At 34.4% G+C, this 15,632-nt stretch overlaps 1 protein-coding gene across 3 annotated transcripts in view; it reads left to right on the top strand.

Annotated features, from left to right (window-relative positions):
- TICRR (TOPBP1 interacting checkpoint and replication regulator) overlaps positions 1 to 15,632 on the top strand; it is a 56,754-nt gene that overhangs the window by 29,035 nt on the left and 12,087 nt on the right. For all 3 annotated transcript variants that reach the window (XM_056806478.1, XM_007479341.3, XM_007479340.3), the window contains exons 9-15: positions 544 to 644; positions 1,004 to 1,097; positions 1,189 to 1,268; positions 1,698 to 1,925; positions 2,437 to 2,533; positions 3,992 to 4,049; positions 12,793 to 12,933. In XM_056806478.1, the coding sequence (XP_056662456.1) occupies positions 544 to 644; positions 1,004 to 1,097; positions 1,189 to 1,268; positions 1,698 to 1,925; positions 2,437 to 2,533; positions 3,992 to 4,049; positions 12,793 to 12,933 (799 nt within the window). The remainder of the gene's footprint in view (positions 1 to 543; positions 645 to 1,003; positions 1,098 to 1,188; positions 1,269 to 1,697; positions 1,926 to 2,436; positions 2,534 to 3,991; positions 4,050 to 12,792; positions 12,934 to 15,632) is intronic.

Genomic DNA, 15,632 nt, shown 5'->3' with positions numbered 1-15,632 from the left:
TTAATTTTTGTTTTTATTTCAAGTAAAAAATATTTTATTAACCGTCCTTCCCACTAGACCTTTCTTCCCTACCCTACTCCCATAAATTGTGTCTAAAAATGTATATCTTTTTCTGCATTTCAAGTCTATCATCCTCTCTCTGCCAGGAGACATGTTTCATCTTCATTCTTTTGGACTCAGTTTATCTTTAATCAGAGTTCTACAGTCTTTCAAAAAAATTTTTCTCTAATCTTATCATTGTATAAATTGTTCTTCTAATTCTGTTCACATTCTTCATAAAGGTTTTCCCAGTTTCCTCTAAAATTTTCCATTTCATCATTTCTTATGGCACAACAATATTCCATTATATCATATACTATACTTTATTTAGCCATTCCTCAATAGGATTATCCTCTGGTTTCCAGTCTTTGGCTACCCCAAAAAGAGCTATAAATATATTTGTACTTCCTTTGATTTCTTTGCAATATACAGACTGAATTGTTAGATTAGAAATGCAGGTAGAAAAATTGTCTTAAAAACTATATAATAATTCTGTATCTACAGATGACCTGTTTAGATCGAGTAAAAAATTATCTCCTAAAGACTAGTAAAGGTCTTCGACAGCAACTGAGGAAAAATCTGGATAAAGAAGCCAAAATCAGAGAGTAAGGAAATAACTTTATTTACTTTACCTCAAAAAGGAAAAATAAAAATCCTCTACTTTCTCTTGTACTATTTAAAGCAGGTTTGCCATCTATTTGGAAATATATTTGTGCTGCTTAATTTTGCATTGCATTGAGTTCTAAGTCTAAGTCTAAGAATTTTATGATTACTTAATAAATATATCCATCTGAAGGGGAAATGGGGTAAAAAGTATTTCTCTGAAATTGTTTTTGTCAATATTTTTATTTTGTTTTTAACAAAGAGAGCTATTATGCTAGAGACTATACTGAGTTGACTATATTTTAGCTGTAATCAATAAGTGATACAACAGCATTAAAAAAAATTTTTTTTGTCTGCATAGGTGCCAGCTTCAGGTGTTTCTTCGTTTGGAGATATGTTTGCAGTGCCCTTCAATACAGAACAGTTCAGATGACATGGAACACTTAGTAGAAGAGGCAAGTACAAGCTTAGCTTTATGTCAATTGAACTGCTATATTAAATGCCTTACCTTTTCTGAGTTTTCCTCTACTTTTATTCTTTCTTCAGGTGACAGACTTGCTTCGAGCAGTTTGTTTAACTGAGGATTCAGCATACTTATCAAGGTTTTTGGAGGAAATTTTGGGATTGTAAGTTTGATGGATAATGAATCACTTTTTAAAAAAATTATTTAATTAATTTAGAGTATTTTTCCATGGTTACATGATTCATATTCTTTCCCACCCTTCCTTCCTCCCCCTTCCCATAGTCAATGAGCAATTCAATTGGGTTTTCATGTATTGTTGTTCAAGAAAGTGATCATTTAGAGTCTACATCTCCAATCATGTCCCCAATCATTGAACCAATGAATCACTTTTAAAGCTATCTTATCAAGGTTTCTATATAAATTGTGCCATAGAAATGGAATTCATGGAAATTCATCAAAATATGGAATTCATAAAGATTGAGGTGTTAAAACAATGTAGAGTTTGCAATAAATTTAAGTGTTCATTAGAAGAGAATTAGAGAAGAGTAGAATGTTTGATATCTGTTTGGCATTTAAATAATTTCTTCCACAGGTATATTGACTCCATTCCAAAGACACTTGGAAATCTTTACTATAGCCTAGGATTTGTGATTCCCCAGAAGCTAGCTGTCATCCTTCCTGCAGATTTCTTCAGTGATGATTCCATGACACAGGAGAGTGGCTCACCAACAGTTTCTGTGCCAAATACTCGTAGCACAGCATCAGTTAGCACTGAATCTGACCAACTGGAGGAACTGCGTATCCGATCAGCCAAGAAAAGGTAAGCCAGAGAGGCCTTTGAGTGTTTTATTAGAACCAGTGGACAATATAGAGCCATAGCCTTATCTTTATTTTCCCTGATAGTGACCAACTAGTAGTGTTTAAATAATCTTGGGAATGGTATACACTGAATATTCAAGACTCTTTAAATTACCTAGAAAATAGTATAATATCCTATAGTCCACAAAAAAGTATTCAAAAATCCTCAGATGAAATCCAAGTCTTGCTTTGTTCCCTCTTATTTGACCATATGTTTGAGTCTTGGTTCATCTATATTTAGGATTTCAACCCAGATTTTGAACTTTCTTTTTCAACTTTATAATTATTTAAATGTACACTAAATTACTTCTAGAAGTACTTAATTTGTTTGGATAGAAATCAGATCCCAAAGAAATATGTGCTATACTGATTTTTATAACTTTACCTTTTATACTCTTATTTGGTTGCAGTTAAACTATACTAGTACCTATCCAGTTATGTGTCTTAACTAGTTCTCACTTTTTAAAAAATAGGAAACATGCATTAACAAGACATAGGAGTGTGACAGAATCAGCACAGAATCTCCGGCAAATTGAAATTCCTAAGGTTCCCAAGAGAGCTACCAAAAAAGTAAGTAGTTCCCAAAGTAGAAAGAGGATAAACCAAGGGATTATACTTGAAATGATGATACTCCAAACTATCTTGAATTAGAACATTATCTCATGGGTGTGGAAAGTAACCATTTTGAGAGCAGTATTGAGTACAGCTAATCTGCCTAGCAACACCACAGCCAATAAGAAAGAAGAAGAAGAAGAAGAAGAAGAAGAAGAAACCATGGGTTGAGAATGAATTAGAAGAGGAGTGACAGGAAAGGTCTCCAGTAATAAGAATCTGTTGGACATTATTTAACCCTGATAAATGTATGTAACAGATAACATAAGGACACTAAATGATGGAAATTTATATACTGATTTAAAATTATGACCAAAAGTACTCATACCAGAGTATGACATAGAGAAAATATAGTAAATACATTATGATGGAAAAATTAATTTGAAAACTCTTCAAATTAGAGAAACTTAAAAAGTAGCAATAACTGAAATAAAGCAATTAAATGGTAAATTAAGTGCTAGATTAAATTCAAAGCAGACTATAATAGGGAGGTAACAAGGAGCAAAGACTTTGATTAGAGAGAAGTGTTGTGCCCTGAGCATGGTTTTAATAGTCTTTCTAAAATACACAAAATTATGTGTACTTTGAGAAACCCAGTTAAAAATACAAGGGGTGGGGAAGCCAAAAAAATACTTGTTGAAATTCAAGGAAAAAAAGAGTCTATATACAGATTTAACAGTTTTTAGTGTTAATAAATGAATAAATTTTGGGTAGAGCTTGAATGAATACAATATGGAGAACTGACTCTAGGAAGGTTAATCTTTAGAAATCCCTTTCCTTGTTTCTAGATACTTATAACTTTCCTCTTGAATTTAGTGTGCAATTTCTTTTAAGTTGGAATTTAGTCTTGTCCAGTCTAGACTCTTGAAATGATGAGTGATATACTATAAATGTGAATAATATTTACGACATTGATATTTATGAAGTTCAGTACCAAAGTACCTATCTGGCCTCAGTTCTGATTCGTTAGTAGATATGGTCTACCAATGAATTTCAATAGTACTGTAATACCGTTTCAGTCACCATTTGTACAAACCTTTGATGAAGAAATCAAAAGGAGACAGCATCAGGATTTTTCTCTGTAAATACAAAGGGGCTTCTCATATCAACATGTTGTGGGGAATAAAAAGACTCATTGATATTTTTAATAAGAGGAATTATTTTCAGACAATTGTACCTGTCAAGGGATCATTTACTATGACCATCACCCAGGGTAAATCTGGGGCTTTCAGGTGATCAATGTCACAAACTCAGGAAATGAGTTCTTGATGAAGAGCTATTTTCATAGGAACAGTGATTTTGATATAAGGAGGAAAGCCCCAATAACAGTCCCTCTAGTTAATACACATGCAACTTTTATTCTTAGAATGGAAAATGAATTCCACAATTACTAGTCAAATTTTATTGAACTTTCAGGAAAACTTCCATCCTAGTCATCAGCAGCCACCACTCCCAGGAAAAGATTTGGTTCAAGGTATGTTTCTCTGTTAATTCTGTGATGGTAATAGCAAAGTCATCTTAAGTTAATGTGTTGAAATCACTAAAGGTAGTTGTTCAACTACATCATGCTTTTTGTTGTTAATAAAATGTACCCAATAACAGGGCAGCAAGCTGGTACAGTAGAGTATCGTGCCTGAAGTCAAGAAGACTCATCTTCCTGAGTTCAAATCTGGGCTCAGACACAGTAGCTATGTGACCTTGGGCAAGCCACTAATCCTGTTTGCTTTAATTTCTTCATCTGTAAAATGTGCTGGAGAAGGAAATGGCAAACTACTCTAGGATCTTTGCCAAGAAAACCCCAAATGGAGTCACAAAGAATAGAAAAAACTAAGCACACCAGTTACAATACCCTAGAGCACATGCACAAAAAGTTTCTAATCATTAAATAAAATTTAATTTTTGCCTCTGAGGTAAGATAAGTCAGATGTCAGGGTCTATTTTATAATGGAGATAAAACTTCAGCATGCGCCATTTGAGTCTTCAACACAAATATTTTATTTTATTATTTTTATTTTTGATTTTTTCCTAGGTTTACATGATTTCATTTTCTTTAACTCCCCTCTTCCCTCCTCCCAGAGCCAACAAGCAATTCCACTGGGTTGTACAAATTTTATTACTTGATACCTATTTCTATATTATTCATTTTTGCTAAAGCAATTTTTAAAAGCCTAAATCCTAAATCACATACCCATATATACATATGATAAATGATGTCATATAGTTTGCTTTTGTATTTCTACTCCCATAGTTCTTTCTTTCAATGTGGTTGGCATTCTTTCCTAAAAATCCTTTAGGAGTGTCCTGGCTTGTTGCATTGCTACTGGTAGCAAAGTCCATTACATTGGATTGTTCCACAATGTTTTACTTTCTGTAGGCAATTTTTTCCTGGTTCTGCTCATTTCACTCTGCAGAAGTTCATTGAAGTTTTCCCAGTTCATATAGAAATCCTCCAGATCTTCATTCCTTACAGCACAATAGTATTCCATCACCATCATATACCATAATTTGTTCAGCCATTCCCCAATCGAGGGGCAACCTTTCATTTTTCAGTTTTTTGCCACCACAAAGTGTGCAGCTAGTAATATTTTTGTACAAGTACTTTCCCTTAACAAATATTTTGCAGTATAAGATTAAAGTTAAATATCCAGTAAATCTTATAAAAATGATACTTGGAGTATTTGGGTATTTAATTTTAATCGTACAATAGTATAACTTTTTTAGTGTTAATGAGCAGGAATGTCAACTTTAATCAGGAATGGGGAAAAACTTCTGATTTCATCCTTTACTGGATCACGTATCAAGACAAAGTTTTTATCAGCAATATCAGTAAAGACCACAAGATAGCAATATTATACCATGAAAAGTTTTGTCATTTTTTATCTCTGAAAGAGTAGATCCTGCCTGGGTATAAATATGTTCATCCCTATCTTCTCCTTATTGTTTTAGCTTTTTTCCTCCCTTTTTTCTCCATATTGCAAAACTAAAATATTTCTTTTTACCTTATGTTTATTGAATAAATTTTAATATTATTTTTAGTATGTTTATTTCTAAACATATCCCTCTGCTTTTCCCTTACCCATTGATCCATTCTTTGTAACAGAGACTAAAAAAGCAGTTAAACAAAACCAACAAACACATCAAAAGATCTGTATAAATAAGAACTTGGTACACTTAATTTTATGTCTATTATCTTATTTCCTTTTTTGCTGTAAAAACATGTCTGACAACAAATGTAATATTCCATACTCATAGTGGAATAAAAGGGAGAGAGGGACATTTTCTTGACTTATGTAGGATCAAGCTTGGTCATTATATTTATATAATACTCATCTTTGGGTCTTTTTTTCATTTACTTCACTTTATATCTGTTCATAAGTTTTCCTTTTATCTGAATTCTTAACATTCTTCATTTCTTTTGGTAAAATATTGTCCCATGGATTTAATGTGCCACAATTTGTTTAGCCATTTGCCTCAAGTGAGGGGCATCTATTTAGCATCCAGTTTTTTGATACTAGAAAGAGAATTGCTATGAATACTTAGGGACTTTCCTTTCTGATTTGGAGTTCCTTGAGGGTAAATGCCCAGCAGTGGTATATCTAGATCAAAGGATAGGGACATTTTAGTTGTATTTTTTTATTGCTCTCCAGCTTTCCACCATGGTTGAGCCAATACATAACTCCAACAGTGCATTTTTGTTTCTGTCGTTATATAGTTCTGCAACATCATTTCTTCCTATCATTGTCATATTTAATAAGTGTAAGATGTTTTGATTTGCATTTTTCTTATTAGGGATTTGGAGTATTCTTTTATATGATTGTTATTAGCTTTAGTTCTTTTGAGAACTGTTTATTCCTGTTCTTTGAACACTTATTTGTTAGGAAATAACTATTGGTCTTGAATCTTTTTTATCTTGTGATCAGATGCATATCATTGATATTTGATGCAAAGATTTTTCCAAATTAATGGTTTCCCTCCAAAAAAAAAAACACCTTACTTTCTGTCTTAGAATTGATTCTAAGGCAGAAAAGCAGTAAGGACTAAGCAGTAGGGGTTAAGTGACTTGTCTAGGATCACACAACTAGAAAGTGTCTGAGGTCAGATTTGAATCTAGGACCTCCCTTCTCTAGACCTGGCTCTGAATCCATTGAGCCACCTAATGGCCCCCTATAGTTTCCTTCTTATCATAACTGCATTGATTTCATTAGTGCAAAAGCATTCCAATTTTGTGTACTCTAAATTATCTATTTCATCTTTTTTTTATTAAAAATTCTGATGTTTTAATATTCAACCATTCATACACCAACTCAGAATTGTTTTTCACAAAATTATAATTCTATTTCATCTTTTGTGGTTGCCTCTATCTCTTGTTTGCTTACTAATTTTTCCCCTGCTCTGAAAGTAGGTACCTGATCTTATCACATCTCTCTTTTTATATTTTTTATATATATATATATTTGGGTCACAGATCCATTGAATTTATCATGATATATGTTTTAAGAATCTATTTAAAATTAATGCCTCTCAAGAAGCTTTCCAGGTCTTTTTCCTAGTAGTTCTTGTCAAATATGGAATTATTCCTCAAGGAATTTGTATTCTCGAGTTTGTTAATTGCTGGGTTATAGAATTAGAATTATTTCTGATTCTTCCTTATCTAATCTGTTCCAGTGATCTTCTTTTCTATTTTTTAACCAGCGTCAAATAGTTTTGGTAATTACTGCTTCATAATAAAATTTAAAATCTATAAATGCTGTTGAATAGTTTTATGTTTCTTGTTATCACTATTAGAAAGGTGTGTGTAGTGTAGGAGAGAACACAGAATTGCTCCCTGCCTTGAAGGGAATCCCAGCCTTGTAGTATTTGAGATGGGGATGCTTCTCAGATTTCTCTAAAAATAGTCAAATAGTAAGTAATTTTTTCCTTTGTGTTTCTTGCATTATTTCCTTTTTGCTATCATTCATGTAATTTTGTAACTTTGATTTCATTAGACACCTGCATAAAAATTCCTACTCAAATATTTGCCTTAAATATCCTTTACTGCCAATGCGTAGACAGATCTTGTTTTGTATGTAGCAAATGGACATACAAATTATCTGGAAAGGCATCTCATTCAGCCTTAGCTAAATAGGCTAGGAGAAACAGTGAAAAGGGATGGTTGAAAGAAAGGTAGTCAGAAAGATATGGCTCTATTACTTTTATACATTGAAATAGTCTTTTCTTCATTTTACTACTCTTCCCCTTCACCCCTTCAAATCCTCTTTCAATCAGGTACATATACACCTTATATGAACTCATCTTAGGGGTAACACGGCATAGTGGATCAAATGCTGTGGGAGACAGGAAGACCTGAATTTGAATCATGCTTCAGGCATTTACTCATTGTGATATGATCCTGGACAAGTCCCTTGCCTTCTCTCAGTCCTCAGTTTCCTTGCCTGTAAAATGGGGACAATAATAGTATAACCCTCAACTTTGTCATAATGATCAAATGAGATAATACATGATATACCTTAATATACTATAGAATTGTTAGCAATTATCAGGGATAAAGATTGGGCCTATAATTACACTGACATAGGGCATTACCAACTGAAAAAGACTTTCTACTAATGCAGATTATCACTTTTCTGCCCAGAGCATCCAGAGTAGTTACAAAGCCAGTGTAGAAATTGAACTTGAACTCATGTCTTCCTAATGCCAAGTCCAGTTTTCCATCAGTCATGCCAAGCCATCAGTCATTTTCATTATTATTATTTTTCCATGCCTCTTTTTTCCTACATGAGATCTAACACAGACACATTTGTACAGTTAACTTTATCACTAACATACAAAGCATTATTAACCAAAGCACTATTCACTTTATCTGTATCAGATAAGTCTATAGATCTAATTTTTTAAAAGTAGTATTTTAGGAAAGATTTCATTCTTGTCTTTTGTTTTTACACTTTAGTCATTCCCACCCCTGCCTTTTGAGTTGAACTGTTTTTTAGTATTATCATTTATATTGTATTCATTGTCACTTAATTACACAAATCCTCCATGGATCTCTGAATTCCTCAACTATATTCACCTACCACAATCTGTTCAGCTACTCCCCAATTTTCTATTTTTGTGTTGGATTTATGTTTTGTTTTTGTTACCACAAGCAAAAACACTTTTTTTTTTAATGGAGACTAAGTTTCCCTTTCTTGTCCAGGCTAAAAATAACCATGACTCATAGACCTACTTCCCTGGCTGATCAGAACAGAAACCTTGAGCTACTCTGTTTCTGACCTTACAAAGTCTGGTAGTCTCCTGTTCCTCAGGGTTCACTATATTGGTACCCAATTTATTGCAGAAGACCACATCAGCTTTAGTCCAACTATAGCTTAGGATTCCTGAGCTCAAGAGATCTATCAGCCTCAGCCTTCCAGAAGCAGGGATTTTTTTTTAAACATTTAATATTTAACAATTTTTAACATTTATTTTCTAAAATTTCAAGTTCCACACTCTTTCCCCCATCCCTAAGAAGGTAAGCAATTTGATCTAAGTTATATTTGTGCAGTCATGCAAAACATTTTCACATTGGTAATGTTGTAGAAAACTCATTGGGTTTTTTTAAAAACCCAGTAGAAAAAGAAAGTGAAAAATTATATCCTCCCATCTGCATTTCTCTTGTGGTGGTTAGCATTTTTCATCATGAACCCTTGGGGATTGTCTTGGATCATGTATTGCTGAGAATAGCTAAGTTATTTACAGATGATCATCATACAATATTGCTGTTACTCTGTAAATGTTCTCTTGGCTCTTTTCACTTCACTTTGCATCAGTTAATGAAAGTCTTTTTAGGTTTTTCTGAAATTGTCCTGTTCATCATTTTTTTATAGCATAGTAATATTCCATTACAGTCATATACCACATTCTGTGTGTGCTTTGGCTCTCTTCAAATAGATTGCAAAATACTTATTGGGCAGAGCCAGTATTTATATTTCTTTTGCCCCATAGTACCTTGCCTACTGTGGACACAGCAAAATTTTATTCATTGATTACATGGTTTAACCTTTGAATTGCTTGAAGGCAGAACTGCCTCAGAAGATCCCTGCTTGAAAATTCTGTGGTGTTACATAAAAAAAAGACTGAATAAAATCTGGCCTTCAAGGAAATTTCAGTTATTATTATTGTTTTTCAAGAGGACATCTTCAGGATAGGACTGTGGTTCACTTGTTTCTGATGTGTCCAATCCTTCCTCATCTCATTTAAGGTTTTTCTTGGCAAAGGCACTGGAATAGTTAGCCATTTCCTCATGCAGCTCATTTTACAGATGAAGAATTGAGGTAAACAGGTTTAAATGGCTTGCTTAGGGTCATGTAGCTAGTAAGTATGTGAGGTCAAATTTGAACTCAGGTCTTCTTGACTCCAAGTCCAGCACTTTATCCACTGTGCAACTTAGCTTAGAACTATGATCCTGTGCAATTATTGGCAAGATGAATTTTGGTAGATAATCCTAATTTTTTCTGAGATGTGTGAAAATAAATTTCTTTTATTTTGACTCAGTCAAGTACTTAGAGAACTCCACCCTTTTAACTCAGTCAGACAGAATCTTGTAAATCCTCTGATTCCTCAAAGGATGAGAGGTGGATCCCACAGACATTGTCCCCATACCCCCAGTGCTAAGCAAATTAAAAGTCTGGGATTGGTTCCTGTGAAGTGGGGGCACAACAGAAAGTGACTGGGAGCTTTCTGCTCTGGGGAAGCTTGCTGGATGAGTGACTAGAGCTGCAGGAAGAGTCTGCATTGGTGGAACTCTGGCTGAAGAAACTCCAGGGGCCTCTTGCTTCCGCCACATGCTTCTAGGGAGCCTCCTTCAGACCAAGTAGGCAAGAAGCTGCTTCTCTGAGCTGGGGGTGACAGGACCAGAAGACAAAAAAGGGCTTTGTTGGAATTATTATTTTTTTCTGGGATTTTGCCTTTAGTGGGCTCTGAAAGCCTTTCAGGGTCAAAGGAGCAGTTTAAGTTATTTTTTACAGCTTCTTCCTCTGACTGCCATCTCTAGTATTCCACCTCCCACTTAAGCTAATGTTAGAGATGCTCAGGGTTTGGAAAGGCCTTAAAGAATTCTGGGCTTTGAGATGGAAGCTTGTGGGGGAAGGATTGCTTCCCCCCTGAGGCAAGGAGGTTCTCCTAAAGCATCTTCCCAGGTGAAAGCCCTGAGGGCTGTCTAATTATTGCTTAAGGAAAAAAACACCCAGCTTACCGGGCAGCAGCAAAGCAATTGCCAGTTATTCAGCTGTTTTTATTTTAAGTAGGAAAAGAAAGCAAAGAGAGAGAGAGATTTGGAACTTACCCTTTCACGCAGCAAACAGATCAACAGCTTTAGGTTTTTAACTGTAGAATTAGCTACTCAGAACTGACTTAGGGATAGTTTAATTAGGAATATGAGAGTACTTTTCCAACTTCATGGTTAGCCAATTAACGTAATAATTAAATTTAGGTTTTACTCAATATGAGTGCTAAAAGTTGTTGCCAATTATAAAATATCAACCCCTAAGTTAAAATAGCTGTTAGCAGCTTTTATTTAAAAGGTAGAGATAGTGAAAGATAGGAAAGAGACAAAGCCTGGTCTTAGACTACCAGCCCTAAGTGTTGCTCTGGTGAAGTCTGGCTCCTGGAATCATTGTTTCCTGCCTCATTGGTTCTTTAACTTCCTTTTTCAGAGGCTTGTCTATACCTGAATTTACTCAGTGGTATTTTGGTATTTGACCTTCAGGTCACTGAAAGATGACATTAAAAAAAAAAAACCACTGGAGAGAGAGAAATTCACTTCTGACAATCCCCTGTGATTCTTTTGGGAGACAAGCATGTTAAAATCTTCTCACTTGAGGTTTCTGAGAGATTAACATACCTAGTCTCCCCAGTGAATCATTCCACATGTCCAGCTTATACATCTAAAGATTCGCTTACTAGAGATGTATAAAATATTGCACTTTTCAAAGAGGGAATTATAAAAATTTGGGGATAAGAGGGAAAGAAAGAGGGGGAAAGGGGGGAAAAATGATTGATAGATGCATTAACAAAAAAGCCAGTTGGGAGAACTCACCTTTGGCATAAGAGTTTACATTCAGCCTAAATGATAGGTTCAACCTCCTTCAGTTCAGTTCATTATATCCCAAAGTTCATTCTGGATCTCTTGATGTAGTGTGTGGTTTCTGTAGGCATCCTTATAGCACCTTCTCCAAAAGATCCACTTTCCTGATTTGGTTGTTGGTGATTTTCTTTTCCTAAAATTGCTTTAAAAGATCTTAAACCTTGGATTTTAGGATAATTATACAATCCCTCCTGAGAAAGGTATTGATCAACAGACTAGATGACCTCTCTAGCTCCCTTCTAACTCTAAATATATTGTTCCAAATTACTGAGGATAAATAACACACAGTCCTTTCCCTCAGTGTAAAGGATATACACATCTTTATGAGACTTATTTTCAAATCTCCCCTCTTTTTCTACTGTAATAGTGAATCTCATGATATTTCACTTACTTAAATGAATTAAAATTTATATTTTAATTGTTGAATCCCTCTAATATGCCCAAAGATGTACTGGAAATAGAAGATTCTTTCCAGTCCTCTAGAATTATTTTCCATTCTCATGTCCTGAGATAAAACATGCATATATATTACCTTTAGTAACTTATGATTTTATTGTTAAGAGTGAAGAAAGGTAGCTGACCATTGAAAAAGATCTTTTAAAATTTTATCTATTTCTATATTTCCCACTAAAAGTTGTATTTTTAGATGAATTCTCAAAAGATATGTTTTGGCAAGCTGTGACGTACAAGGTTACTTTCTTAACTGGAAGCTCTTACCACCACTAACTGGATATTCCATGTAGATTGAAGAACTATTGGCTTTAAAATGTATGCAATCTTGATATATTTCTGAAATGTTCTTGTTTTTATCTTTTTTTTTTCAGTGTTGCTCTCTGTTTCACATAATATCAGAGTAGATCTAGGCTTACATTCAGAAATAGTCATTATTTATGAAAAGTATGTATATAGAGTTTATAGACATTTAGCATTTTAAACTATCAAAAGAATGAAATATTTAAAAAAGATTTCCTTATTAATCCAACTTTAATGTGACTCTATTTAGGCTTTTTTTTTTAAGCCTTGCTGCTTTGAATAACTATCCCTCTTTATTTCAGAAGTGATATTTATTAACATCAGCATTTTTTGGTGGTTTCAGAAGTGACCAAAGTTCGAAGAAACCTTTTTAACCAAGAGATGCTTTCTCCTTCAAAAAGATCTCTGAAAAGACTGCCCCGGTGTCATTCAGTGTCAGCGGTTGAAGGGTTGAAATATAAAGTTGATGGCAAGGAGATTCAAGGTACTGTATGTGTCCAAGTAAGAATAGTCCCAAGTGTTGAGAGGAGTAACTATCATAACTGTCTCCTTAGCTATTCCTAAGAGATGGCAGGGTGATACTGGCTGTTAGGATGATGGGGCCTATAATTAAAGCCACATGGCTTCCAAAGAAATTAGGTTTAAACACCAACATCAAATGTTAGGTGAAGAAAGCAAGCTTCTCCCAAAGGGTACAGCAGGCCCTAACATCTAGCTATGGAATATGCTTCAGGCAAAGTAGACAGGAGGGGATTGGGAAAGAAGTGGAACTTCCATGGTCCAAAGCCATAGAAACATTCAGGAATGTTAAAGGAGGCAATTGCAGTCAGTGAGGGATGACTTGAAACCCAGAAGAATTATAAACCAGAAAGAGCAATGTATTTCTTATCAAGGAGACCAGGTTCTAAGAGCAATTAAAAATCTCACCAGACCAAGCAATAGTATCAACTGAAAATCTACCTTGGGCATGAAACCAAAGAGTAGTTTAGACTAGTATCTAACTTAGTTAAAACTGAGGACAAACAATAATCTCTGAACTATAATTGTGCCCATTTCCTTTTATAATTTGTTTTTCCTTGGTTTCCTAGTAAAATACCTTTCCGAACATTACTAATCTTGGTTCTACTGAACTCTAGGGTTGGAGTAGTTCACATATAAGCTTTTTCTTAAAAGAGTCTCTAGAGGATAGGCTTAGTGAGGGGTAGGTGGGGTCCTTCCCCTCCTACCTCTCCACTCTCATTGGTGGAGCTTTAAAAGTATTCAGCTCAGTACTGATAGATTCTCCAAGTATTCTTTACTTTCTCACATTTTCGTGTTTGGGATTTGATCTAGTTTTAAGTAAAATAAATGCCTTTCCCTTTATCCTTGAAGCTATACATAAAATAGATCATATGATTAGAAATACTACTTTGTAATAGCAGCAGCAAACATTTTATTGAATGTCTGCTGTATGTAAGGTACTATTCTAGGAGGTACAATGAATAGAGTGCTGGGCCTAGAGTCAGAAAGATAAGTTTAAATCTGGCTTCAAACAGTAACTAGCAATATGACCCCAGGCAAGTCACTTATCTCTGCCTCAGTTTCCTTATCTACTTACCTCCTTCCCAGGGTTGTTGTGAGGATCAAGTAACATAATATTTGTTAAATGCTTTGCAAACCATAATGCACTATATGAATGCTAGCTGCTATTATTGTTGTTATTGTTAAGTACTAAAAACCCAGAGCCATATGATGACTTGTCCTTCCAGTGTAGAGCTTGAAATCTGCACATAAATTCAAAGAAAAAAAAATAAAGAGCAAAAGATACCTTGTGAGTAAGTAGTATCATCAATAAGCATAACAAATACAGAGGAGAGAGGGATCACTTGCTAGATTTATTAAAGAAATATACATGGGAGTGGTGAGGTTTGAGCTAAATGTTGAAAGAATGAGCCTTGAATAAGTGGAGAAGAAAGGTCAAGAAGAGCATTGTATGAATTAAGATAGGGCAGCAGGAATATTCACAGTAGCAATAAAGCAGGTTATTGGGATAAGAATAAAAACTGAATGCAGAAAAAAAGTAAGAGCTAATCTTAGAAGTAGGTCAGGGTATCATTAAGGATCCAAGCTATTAGATAGCGATGTATTAGGGGGCAGCTAGGTGACTCAATGGACAGAGAGAGCCAGTCCTGGAGACAGGAGGTCCTGAGTTCAGATTTGGCCTCAGATACTTCCTAGCTGTGTGATCCTGGGCAAGTTACTTAACCCCTTTCTTCCCTCCTGCCCTACCCCCCCACCCCCCAATTGCCTAGCCCTTACCACTCTTCTGCCTTAAAACCCATACACAGTATTGATTCTAAGCTGAAAGGAAAGGGTTTTTTGTTTTGTTTTGTTTTTGTTAAAGAAAAGAAAGCTATATATTTGTACTAGTTTTCTTGTTAAAGAGCTATTTAAAAAATATTTTTATTTAAAAAAAGAAGAGAGCTGTGTATTTGTGTTTCTCCTTCATTTTTAACCTTTAAACCAGTTTATTGGTAAGATGTCATTCTATGATTACTGTAGCTAGGGCACCTATTCAACTCTGTTTTCTTAAAATATAGCATATCCTGAGTCTTGGTCCAGTTTTAAACTTTAGGAGTTTAAGATTGCGCTAAAATTTTGGAACACTGTGTATACCTAAAAGTGTATATATGCATATTAATATTTATCATCACAACACATATAGAAAAACAAAAACTTGTTGACTTACTAGCCACACCTGCTTTATCTAACTCTTATAGTACATGGGTGGAAGTAAGAGTTTTTTATAAAATGTAAGTCAATATATTGCCCATATGTAATAAATGGTAACAGTAGATACTACAACCCCATTTTCTTTGACTCTGAAGTACAAAAATGACATTAAGAAAGCAAGGTTAAGAATATCAACTGTTATTTTCTATAGAATTAGCCAATGTACTGGTGTGGTATACTATGGTGGTTTGTTAAACCCTTAGCTTTTCGAATAGGGCTTTAGTTTTTATAAATAGGAGAAAAAATATAAATACAAAATGGTTCAACAGTCAGTAGCAAATATAAAAACATAGAATGTTTGCTTCCCAGCTTCTTGCTGAAACAATTTCAAATTATATACTATAATATTATATAAAATTATGTATAATAAATATATATTTTTAAACCCTTACTGTCCATCTTGGAATCAAT

This window comes from Monodelphis domestica, chromosome 1 (genome assembly GCF_027887165.1).
Source record: "Monodelphis domestica isolate mMonDom1 chromosome 1, mMonDom1.pri, whole genome shotgun sequence".
In the NCBI taxonomy this organism is placed as follows: domain Eukaryota; kingdom Metazoa; phylum Chordata; class Mammalia; order Didelphimorphia; family Didelphidae; genus Monodelphis; species Monodelphis domestica.
The sequence above is the reverse complement of the archived record's forward strand: the minus strand, read 5'-3'. Positions and strand labels throughout refer to the sequence as shown.